The 12,686-nt window shown below is 32.5% G+C and overlaps 1 protein-coding gene across 3 annotated transcripts in view; it reads left to right on the top strand.

Moving 5' to 3' along the window:
- Positions 1 to 12,686, top strand: part of LOC128235119 (hemicentin-1-like) — a 47,926-nt gene that overhangs the window by 27,142 nt on the left and 8,098 nt on the right. For all 3 annotated transcript variants that reach the window (XM_052949855.1, XM_052949857.1, XM_052949858.1), the window contains 8 exons: positions 1,067 to 1,402; positions 2,281 to 2,571; positions 3,266 to 3,577; positions 6,136 to 6,417; positions 6,888 to 7,196; positions 7,438 to 7,746; positions 10,497 to 10,799; positions 12,042 to 12,188. In XM_052949855.1, coding sequence (XP_052805815.1) covers positions 1,067 to 1,402; positions 2,281 to 2,571; positions 3,266 to 3,577; positions 6,136 to 6,417; positions 6,888 to 7,196; positions 7,438 to 7,746; positions 10,497 to 10,799; positions 12,042 to 12,188 — 2,289 coding nt within the window. The remainder of the gene's footprint in view (positions 1 to 1,066; positions 1,403 to 2,280; positions 2,572 to 3,265; positions 3,578 to 6,135; positions 6,418 to 6,887; positions 7,197 to 7,437; positions 7,747 to 10,496; positions 10,800 to 12,041; positions 12,189 to 12,686) is intronic.

Raw genomic sequence — 12,686 nt, 5'->3', positions numbered from 1 at the left:
AACATAAGGTTTCCACCTGAGCCAAAACCTATTTCAAGATTTACTGGCGTATCAATTTACAAAGATTAAAGATATAAGGGTAATCTTTTCCCTTTTATTAACTCGAGAATCTTCATTTTATGGTTTTTTTTCGACATTATATTTCTATTTATAATAATATTTGTCTATATATGAATATTCGCTTGCATTTTTTTCAGCTGAATTAATGATGACCACATCTTCTGCCCTTACGTGTAAAACAATCTTGCTGTGACCTTTTTTAAAAAACTTTCTCTAAAACATATCTTATAGTTTCCGTTAGCAGAAAAATTGTCATTCAATGCAATTATTATTATTGCAATTGTAGTACGTTTAGCTAACAATGTTGTTTAGCTAACTCTCTATATACAAAATTATTTTGAGTTTGTGTTCCTACACAAAATAATTCCTTACAAAAACTCAGGTATACTCTTTCTAATTGAATACGTTTTTGTTATCCCCATACTTCTGAACCATAGCTAAAACATCGGAAAGATAAGTTTATCATATATAAATAATCTGTACTTAATTGGTTGGAATTAATTGAAATGTAGGGTATTTAGTAAAATCAAATCTTCAGTTTGAAAATAACTTTAAGACCCTGTTCTAATGATCAAATAACGTTTTTTCTTAGAGGTGTTCTCCTGTACCCACTAACTAAATTTAAACGAGATATATAGTTTGGGTCTTAGAATAGGACACGTATCAAATGTTTACAGCAGGTCCTGGTCCAGCTTTTTCGAAAACATATGACTGTGGTACTCGACACATCTTAAGAACTTTATCTCGATCTACTGTTAGACCATGCTTCATTTGAGAAACAAATGCATTTGAACAATATATAAAGTATGAATTGGCCGATGGCAAAATGTGTTTGTACTGATTAAGAAATACATAACACAGGTTACCTCCATTTTAAACGAATGAAAAATCACTCATTATTGATGGTAATATCCATTTGAACTCTTTACGAGTGAATAATTCTACGTTTTACTATTATCAAAATATCACAGTTCGCAGACTTTAAAGTATCTAAATACAATTTCAGTGCCAATATCAACAGTAGTTTTGACATCACCAACATATTCAAATGCCACTGTCAACGCGGGCTCATCGAAGAAATTCACGTGTCGTACATCTAGGGGTCTTCCGCAACCAACGGTGGAGTGGTATATGACGTCTAGTAACAGCTGCACTAGGAATGGCGTCAAAATAATGAATTCCATATCCAGTTCACCGTCTGAAAGCAATGGTCTTATACAGGTGGAAAGTTCACTGTTATTCACAGCATCCAGTTTGGATAATAATCTCTGGATTTGCTGCGCGGCAAGTAATATCAACACTCAGTGGAAACTGTCAGGAACGAAGCTTCTAGACGTAAGATGTAAGCATTTTATTGAAAATGGAATATAGTAAAATCCTTTATAATATATATTTAAGTTATGATGGAAACAACGTATGCTGGTCGTTATTTACTTTTCGACGAATAACGCACATACCATTGTATGGTACCAATTGGCACAACCGAACAGGTCAAAGGTAACCTCCAATTGATATTGGAAAGGTTTAATCTTATTTAAATATTCCATATTTGTATTTTCACCCCACTTGACGTTTAACATTCAAACACCTTCAAATTCAATTTCTTTCAAAGATACTTTCATTTGGGACCAAACATTTTGTTATATTCTTATATGTACAACCAGTTCGTTTATAAATGCATCTATTTACCATACGATATAATGAAAAGAAGATGTAAAAGAAATGATAATATCAAAAATCGATAATTTATTTTTCATCAAGATCTTGTGTTTTATTCCAATTTTAATTTAATTAACGCAACAACATTTACAATTCGTCGATATTTTGCCAAGTTTTTCGAGGTGACTGTATGCATCGTCTGATTTTCAAAACGAGATCTTTGCAAGTTTGTTTTCAGTTCCTTTTAAGTTTTCGTGATCTAAAATAAACAAAACGGGTATAAATATTTTATCAAATCGCCCTAAGTAGCTCACATAAATATTTAAATTCAGGTAAACTCACGTATAATCATGCTATCTTGGTATACCTATGTTGTGTTTCGGGTTCTGATACCAATAAACAAATCTGACATAATTCTTAAACACTTATAATGAGGTAAAACTTTGCGTTTTTAAATTGAGCATAAATAACAATTGAAAATTGTGCAAAGCAAGAGTCAGTCTATTTTCAAATGTATTCTATTCAATTTTAGATAACTTACAAATTGCTATTATATTGAAGATCCTTCACCTAATCCTCCAGTGATTGACGACTTCAACAAAATAACGGACTACCAGATGATAGAGAATAGCACCGAACGTCTGACATGTAGGAGTACTGGCGGAAATCCTCTTGCCAGCCTTGCGTGGAGCTGTTTCAATGGCATCGAGTCAAACCCTAACATTAGCGGCGGTTCAGTCAGTCGTTCTGTACAGTTCACAGCGCGGCGTAACCAAGACAACACGTGCACGTGTACTGCCACGCATGAGGCGGGACCGTTGCAACAGGTTTCATTGGACGTCAATATTATGTGTAAGTATAGCTAAATGGTGTGACTGTAGCGCTACTGATGTCAAAATGATTAAACACAACTTTGCCACGCCATGCTATGGCGCTTACACAGTCAAGAGTCCTGACGCTTTCGATTGTTTATAGCCTGATAATTGTTACCCTAACAAGAATTACAGAATAATATATGCATGGAATATAAAGGTACAACTCAACTTGCGTCCACTTTACTCGATAGTAGCATTGTTTTGTATTTTTAAAATTTTCTGTCCTTCCTATGCAATCTTATATCAAACACATATTTAATTAGCCTTCCTTAGTTTGTGTATGACGCTTAGGTATGTTTTTGAAAATATATATCAATCGAAACATTACTTAGAAAAAGCATGATAAATCAGAAAAACATTTTACACACAATTTATCAATATACATATCATTTAAAATTGCAGATAGTAATTGTACAATGATGATATTATCTTAGTACAATTTAATAGTTTTGTATGTACTCAAAAGTAGGTATATGAATATTTAAATATGGATTATAAATACTTAAATAACATGTTGTTTTTTTTAGACTAGACCAAACAAATGGGTTTCAATCTCAGCTGGACCGTTTAAGAGAATAATGAACTAGTTGTCAAAATCATTTTATTTACAACTTATTGATTTTTAAATTTTTGTTACGGTAGGAAGTATTAAAGACTATATTTTTTTACAGATCCTCCTTCAACTCCGGAATTCCAACTAAACGGTACACCAGTGGGCGTCTTGATTAGCATAATTGAAGACAGTGCTCAGATGGTGACGTGTCACAGCTTTGGAAAACCTAATCCATCTACAAACGATTTCACTTGGACAAAAGGAAGTGCCGTTGTTAGTTCAAATTCAGTTTTAAGCTGGACCGGCGGAATCAGAGTTCAGGACGGAGGCAGTTACAAATGTATCGTTACAACAACAATGACACCTTCGGACACCAGCAAAACTCAAGTTACAACAGAGGTATCTTCTGATGTCACCATGAATGTACTATGTAAGTTTATATAAAGAAATACATGTGATTTTAAGTATGTACTATGTAAGTTTCTGTAAAGAAATATATGGAATTTTCAGCTTTCGCATATACGAAGAAGGAAAATAAAGGAATTGTGACAGTCTTGGGTGTCGCCTTTTGTGGTGGCATTGGCGTCGGCTTTTTAATATGACGCTTGCCAGATTCAATACACATATTTAGAGTAAGGCTTTAAACTCTAGCCTTAATAAAGGGCGAGTTATGTCTCTTAAAAGTGGAACAACCGCAGCGCTCTTGTTTTAATTGTATGGATATTTTTGAAGCGAGCATTCAAGTATTGAACAGCTTTATTGTAATTGTGAAGTGAATCTGAATTTACAAAGATATCATAGGATATTATATAAACATATTTTCTTCAAATATTATCGGAACACGTTCCGCTTATGCAGGTTGTAGCCACATTTAATAAATATCAAGAGCACTTGATATTTTGTTTAAAATTTCTTACTTCTTTTACAAAGAAACAATATTTATAATAAATAAATGAGCGCGTGCAAATATGTTTAATGTCGTCGATTTGAAATATTATCATTCAAAGGAAAGGTCGAAGATTTAAAGAAAATTATAGTTGTATGTTGTATTTGTACAAAATACAATTAGCAAAAATAATTTGTGAAAACACTTTCTTTGGATTGCATTCTTTCGTGCGATCAAATATTCAACAATCCAGAATCAGGACGGGAATAAATAATCACATGAAACTATTACTTGTTGGTTAAACACATTAATTAAATGATATGTTGAAGAATATTATTCGCTTTTCAAAAAAAAATATTATTTTGTTTTTGTGTGATGTGCTAAGGTATCACCCGAGACAACGTGTGGATAGTGAATGTGTCATTCATTAAAATGATGAACATCAAAAATTAATTTTAGATTTAAATCAAGTTGGTTTTGCGGGGAACTGTATATCTTAAGAATGGTTTGGCTTTTTGTGGTATGTTGCGCTTATATGTTTTAGAGGTTATAGGTTGTGGTCACGGTAAACAGTCTAAGAAAACATCAGCTGTATTATATTTTGACAACGGCCAAGGATTATGAAAATTAAGTGCTTGGTTTCTCTTGAATAGTGGTTTATTCTTACTTTTCGGGTGTAAGTTGATCACAGGTCAAGGTCACAGTCACACCTTTATGAAACTGCTGTTCAAATTTGGCTTTTATTTAGGGCTTAATGACAAACTATTCATGTTTACATGCTCATGAATTAAGTTTTGTCGGGTAAACATGACACCTTAAATTAAGACATGAATAAATCTGATATAAATTTTATTTTGTCTTTATTTGATCTTTGCATGACTGTATGGTTTATTTAATTAAATGCATACTGATCAATTGAGTTAAATTAGCAGCCAATCATTCAATGGTATTTTGTGCGTGAATTTGCAAACAATCAAAATAAAGCGCATATTTCATAAGATTTTTTTTTGTCTACAGTTGTTTGTGTTGTATGAATACTTTATCAGAATATATGTAAGTTTTACTTTACTCCTCTAAGCTTTTAAGTAAACGCTGACTCTGATGAGGCTCATATTTTTATCCCCCGCCAAACCGAACGTTTTTGGTGTTTTGGGGTTATTGTTAGGCGTTGGCCTTCGGTACATAATTCCATCCGTCCGTCCTTCCGTCCACTTTTTCTGACTGGAACCATATCGTGCTACGGATTGCTCAGTTGATACTCATCGCGTGTCAATATTGTGTAAATGGGGTCAAATACGAGGTCAACTAGGTCATATCGAAGGACAATCTTTGGAACACAGTAGAAACTTTATATTTGGTCCAACATTATCAAAACGTTTTCCTTGATCAGCTCTCGCATTAATTGGAAACTCAGCTGGTGCGGTGTCAAACACTATGTCTCTATGTCAAATTATAGGAATCAATCAAAGGGTTATACCTATATTTGGAACACAGGAAAGACATTGTATTAGGTCGATTTTATTATTCATGCAATTTGATCAGACTGTTTTCCTTGATCAACTCTAGGATTTATCTGAAATAAGTCATTTGGTGTTATAAACAAGGTCACTAGGTCTAATTTTGAAACAAATGTTAGAAACATACTAAGGCAATATTTATATAAAAATATATCAGAGCCTTTTCTTTGATATAATCAATATCTACTTTCAAAGTTGGTCGCATGAGTAAATAAACTAGGTCAAGTAAAATTTGTCAACAATCATGTCCCAAACCAAATATATGTTTTATAAAACATGATGTCAGGATGTTATCCTTTAGGTAATCTAGATATACTTTAAAAGTGAGTCAAAAGGGATCAAAAACTAGGTCATTAGGTCAACACTTAAAGACATCGCTACAGTTCAAACAGCCGTTTTTTTATATAGCGTTTTGCTTCCTTATTTATTTAATTTTATTATCATCCCGCAGTTGAATTATACCAGAGACGTTTTGCAAATATTGAGCGAATATAAACATTGAATATTGCCATAAGCCGTTCAACCGTATTCCTTTAACATGTAATCATTAAGGCTTTAAATAACAATTTCATGTTTACACTATAGATTCACCACGGTTACTTCAACTGTCCCGGCTTAACGCCCTGGAAGGTGAAAACTTAATCCAGAAATGTAAATACGAGCCAGGTAACCCAGCAGAAACAACAGTCGTAATTGCTCGGTTAAATGACCGGATTACATGGACAGAAAAAACACATTTCATTCCATCACTGAAGAGAAGCGATGCTGGTATGTACAGTTGCACAGTTCGTAACATCATGAAGCCAACGGGGCAACAAAACGGAATCGCTGGAGAGGATACTGGAATATTCGAAATTAACGTTTGGTGTAAGTTTTCATATTAAGAGCTTACATTATTACGTGATTTGGGTGAGATGTTGTGGAAAGTAACACCGTTTCATTCATCTTAGTCTATTTCCACGTACCGCGAACTGATTATGATCCAACACAGCCAAAAAACTGTATCTTAAACGTGTTCAGTTATATTAAATATGTCAATTGCATTTGTGACACGCAAGCCTTAATCCGAGTTGGAATACATTCTGAAACTGCAAATTAAAACATGTAAAATTATACATGTAGCAAATACAAAGATAATTTTTATTTTTCTGTATAGTACATGATACCAGTTTTACTGTTTTAGTTTACAGTTTACCTTACTATCATTTAAGAAACAGAATGATACAAAAAAGAAATGCCTCACTTTTAAAGTATATACAGAATGCCATGATCTAAAATGCTTTATTTTATATGCTGTTTTAATAACGTTTATATACATATGTGGTTGTGTTTTGCAGACAAAACGTCTGTGTCCAAGTTTGGTTTAACCAGTCATCCCGACGCGATCAATGTTACTGTTGATGAAAACGCAACTCTTCACTTTTTCTGTGAAGTTGACAGTAACCCAAACTCCTCCATTATAATTGGAAGATCGGACAGTCTACAGGACAACGTTGCTCTGAAAAGGAACGACGGGTTTCTCCATCTCGCATTTGAGGTTCAACAAGCTGGCTGTCTTGATACAGCAAGTTACTATTGTCTTGGTTTTAACAACTACACAGAGATTGAGACGACACCAAGGAAACACATGAACGTTTATGTTCGATGTAATAAAGGCATATTTTACATCAGTTGTCGAATGTTGATGCTCATTTAAACACAATTAGACACATGGAAAATTAAACGTTGAATTTTACGTGACGTTCTGTAAAGGATTTATTTTCTGTGGACTTATCAATATGTTCATAGAAAATAGTTTCTTTATTTAGTATTTAGTATGAGAAAGACCATAGATGTTTTATTATTTTAAAGCAACTTATAATCCTGAAGAAATACATTTTTTCCAAGGTTCACCAAGAGCATCAGGAGGCCAATGGGAAAGCAATGTTACAGGGGTTACTGGTGGCAATGCAACGTTTTCCTTTGATGTAGTTGCATATCCTGTTCCAAACAAAGAGGGATATGTATGGCACAAATGGAATGGGACAAGGTATTCTCAAGTTCACAACAATGACAAATATACCATCAACAATACTGGTGTTTCCACAATATTCACCGTCAATGCTATTGAGCAAGAAGATTTTTCAACCTATCTGCTAACAGTGACCAATGGAATAAATCCAGACTTCAACAAAGTATTCAACTTAAGTCCTCAAGGTATTTAATGTTTGTTTACTGAACAATTTATTGAATACATTTATTAGCATGAACCAATGTTGTTGTGTTATGAAAATGAAATACTGTAATAAAATTTTGTATACTTTTTATCCAACTTAGGACATGTTCAGAACAGTTTAAATTTTCAAAATTGAATTTGTATTTTTTTTTAAATTGACACCAACACTCTTATAAAATAATGACTTAAGTTTCAACCCGAAAACTGGTAAATCAGCCTTAAACAGCTGTAGAATGTTGTAAACAAGCTGTAAAACTGTTTTCTATTAATCTTTCATTTAATTATGGTTGTAATATTCCTATATAACCATATTTTGAAAGGAAAAGCTGGAAAAGAAAATGCATTAAATGGTACGTTTTATATGCGGAACATTGATGAATTGTCAACATGGAAATAAGGTCTTTGAATAGTTCAATTTCGTCCTGAATGTATACAATAAATAAATGTTTTGCTAGTAAAATAGATATAAATTGATAAAATTCATACATTACTTCTGAGTCAACTTATCGTCATTATGAAATAAATGCCTTAGATATTATCATCACTTGGAAAGACTTCCTATTAAAACATTGGGTGTAAATTTTAGAATGATATAATGAATAACACTTGTTGAAAGTTTAAGCATGAATGTTTTAGTTCCATAGTTTAAATATAACCATGTCTTTTTTATTAAATTGAAATATAATATCGGTTCTTTTAGATAAAATCATTATTCATAAACAGTAAACTCATATATAATTATAGTTTTCAGACAAAGGGGTAAATTATTTGACTTACTTTTGATAACAAAAAATAATCAGTATCAAATTATATCTAAAGAAAGTAGACTCATTGAAATACATCGCTTTAAGCAGACTTATAAACATTTTGTCAGAAAAAAGACGTCCAAACTCTATACATACATGCATTTTCAGGTTTGATTGTTTCAAGCATATCTACAGTAAAGAAACCAAAACAGTGTTTTTACAATAAATATGCAACATATTACACTAAAATACTTTCTTTTACATAGACTTTTTACTAATAAGCCTGAAGCCAATGGTGTTTTCTTTTCGTTTATATCGGGACAGATTTATTTAACGGTGAACTTTTAATAATTTATATAAGTATTAACTTTAACCATCAATCATTTGATTTGCCTTATATAAATGTTTTAAAACGGCGTTGATGGAAACCCCTCAAATCCCTGCATTTTGTAACCAGTTTTTGGGACAGTACAAATAGTGCTAATTCGAGTTGTCCTCGTTGCTACATTCATACATAAACCTTATTGTAGTAAACTCATACTAAAAAATACATACATTTGTTTCGAACGCTAAAACTGAAGGCAAAATGTAATAAAAAGGCACCCTGTTACTTCCAAAATGATATTTATATAAGTACATCATTTCGTCGCCTATGCGCAATACTTCTTAGAATCTACACAAGTTTGCATTATAATCCTAGATAGGTTTTAGAGCTATATTTTAGATAATAGTGTGTTATATGTTTTTATCAAGAAAAAACTTTTATTTGTCTATACGATTGGTTTATGCACAGACTTTACTTTAAATTTGTTCTAAATATGCAAAATAAAGTTGATTTCTTTAAGGATAATTAATAAAATAATTGATGAATATGAACTTTTTTTTCATCACCTAAACGACCCCTAACTTTAGAGTAATACACGAGCAAAATATGTTGTGAGTGAAGTAACTGTTTGTAACATGCTGTCAATGACGACGTTCAACAGCTAGCATGCGTATCAGTCAATGATATGTGCATGTTAGAGTAGGCTAGTAAGTGAACACATGCAAATAGTAGCATCACGCTCAAATAAAGAAAGGTTTCAAGCAGCTATTAACAGTGTTATAATCTCAAATGGAATGAAACCATAACAAGAACACACGTTTTAACAAAGGAGAAAACACGATAATTTTGTAAACACATGTTTTCTTTCTTTGGTCTATTTTTTTTAATTTATTTTTTTCTTTTCTTTTTTAAAACTTTGAACGTGGACACTGTGATGGGTAACATTAAGAAAATGCCCAAATTTCGGTACTTGCAATTACAATAATGGATGCATGTGTAAAGAACAGGACGGACTGAAATCAATAAAAAAATCAATAAAAATGATCACGAGTTAGCAAGAATGAGTATTTATTCATTTTAATTAGGATTAAGCTATAAATATCATCATTGACCATGAGCATTTTAGAATATCTCATATTGTTGTGTTGCGAACCTTACACACTCTAAACAAAAAACATTTGGACGTCATCAGTAAACGAATATAAGTCAATACAAAAGCTTGAAATGTATACCAACAGAATAAGAAAATATTTATCATTCATGTTTATGGTATATGATATGAACATATTAATCACAAAACACTGAAGGCCAATGCGTAAAAACAGACCGATTACCACTCGTATATTTGTATATTGTGTTTTATAATACACTATACTATGGTTATATTTGTCGGATTGAATGCTAGTTGTGACAAGGCTGGATGCCTGAATCAGAAAATAAAAGAAATTAATTATCGGTTTTTGTCTCTTTAGATCTACAAGTTGATAAAGTGCGGTGTGTGAACGGTGTGATTCAAACAAAGGCCACCGATGCTCTATGATAGATGTGCTTTCTCCATGAGTTAAGCAATTGGCTTAAATCGACTAACATTTGCTATATGTAAATTTCTATAATTGTATTAATCTTTGTAAAACACAAGCCTGTAGTTTATTTATTACAGAAGTCCCTCAGTGTCCAACTGGTTTAACATATAGTGCAACGACATCGTCCTCAGCTAATATCGAGTGGATTAGTCACTTCAATGGGGGACGGAAGCAAACATTTATTGTTTTGTACAAAATGACTGAACGTTCGGAATACTTGGTTCTTACGGCAGATGAGATTGACCAGAAGATACACTACGAAATAATACTAACAGGATTAAACGACGGATCGACGTATGAAGTCATTCTATTCTCAAGAAACGAAAAAGGAAACTGTAAACAAAATACTTCACTCCAATTCGACACTGAACTACTTGTCGGTACGTAACATATCAACCAAATGTAATACACTGTTCGGAGGTTTTGCTGGTGATATATTTGCACTTTGCTTGCAGCCGTCATCGTTGCGTTGATGAATAAATATTCTAATCCCGTTTTCCGTCTCTTTCGGGTACTGTTAACTTATTGATAAATATTGCTTTATATGGAATGCAATGCAACTAGGTCGGGTGAATATATTTTTCAAACTAAAATAATAAAATTATACCATGTACTTTATTCAGAAAATCATGTTTTACCTTTGAATACAATATCTGTGAATAGTGCACGATGTATATATAATTAATAATAGTTCAACAGAATACGTGGAAGAAAATAATTGAATCTGTCCTCGGTTTCGATCAAATATAACTGTAATAGCAACGTCGTCCTAATTTACTTGTTCAGTGTATGAGTTAGTTTAAATGAGTGCTTCAACAAATATTTGTGTCATTGCATTAAGCAAGATCATTTACAGAAAACGTGATTCATTAATAAGGTAGATAGGCTCGAAAAGCGGTATAAATGCTCGTCCTCTCATGGGGTGCATTATTCAAATCATAAAGCGAATATTATTTTAAAAGATCAATTCACATTCCTCTAAACTGAGATAAAAATGTATTATTGGGTTGCTTTTTCATCGGCTAATTTGACTCAAACCGAATTGTGTACATATTTTGTAAGATTTAGTATCACATCAAACCCCTTGACCACTAATCTGGACTTACGAAAAATAGAAGTTCACGTGTGTGTCAGTGTTAGATGCACAATTGACATTAAAATAACTCCTTTGCCTTAAATAATAGTCGCACGGTTCTGATTTTGAAATCGTTTCACAAAGTGTTTGCTTGGTTGAGTTAATGTGTCAATAACATAGTCAAGATGAACTTAGACACTGCGGGAGTTTTTATATTTTTTCGGAAACATTACTTGAATGATCTACTGAACCAATTATTGAGACAACATTGGGGTAATGACGTACAGGAAGAGGAAGTCTGATTTCAAATAAATACATGTTCACTGGAATGTGCCGTTATTAACTCTAGTCCCATCTGAAATCGAATCCTGAAAAGTTTGGAAATTGGCATTCGAAAGAAATTTCAGATATATTCAAAAGTTATATAGTTACCTATAGAGGTTAAGTTAATCACAAGTCCTTTCTTTCTTGGCAATATTTAATGCTTACTTACAAGATATAATTGTAGTAAATTACATGCTAAATTTTGCTATTTTTTTAAATCTAGAACCACCACCTGGAACCACTGGATCTATAGTTGGTGGAACAACGGGAGGGATAGTGGCGGCGATTATTCTGGTGATAGTTGTGGTCTTTGTTTTAAAACGAAAATACAACTTTGACTGTTTGTGTTCATTCAGGCTATCTCGAAAAGGTGAGATTTCAAGTTCGAATTTTATAGTAGAAATAAACACTGGTATAATATAAAAATAAAAAATAAATTACATGATATAAAATAAATGGCCAGAATATTAATTAGAATATCAGTTTAACTTAATTATTTTTTCCAATTAATTGTGGGTGTTGTGCATTAATGACTCACACGATATACAGTCCACTTCTCTCCACGAACATCCGCGTATATGACTAGCCATACTATCGCCTACAGATAATTGTTCTTGTTTTTTTCATTTGTGTATTGAAAATACTATGAATGCTTGTTAATACAACGTGCGACTATTTTACTGAGCATTCAAAGAATTTTGATTAATAAGGAATGACATCTGAGGATATATGGCAGCAAAATGTTTTACCCAAACACATTTGTAATGACGTTTAAAACTACCAGAAATGAATCACAACAATGCAGCTGTTTTTAATTGACCGGCGCTTTGTCTCGCTTCTTAGATTCATTTTTAACACTGTCACTAAA

The sequence above is a fragment of the Mya arenaria genome, chromosome 5, assembly GCF_026914265.1.
Source record: "Mya arenaria isolate MELC-2E11 chromosome 5, ASM2691426v1".
Lineage (NCBI taxonomy): Eukaryota > Metazoa > Mollusca > Bivalvia > Myida > Myidae > Mya > Mya arenaria.
This window is presented reverse-complemented; position numbering and strand designations above follow the sequence as displayed.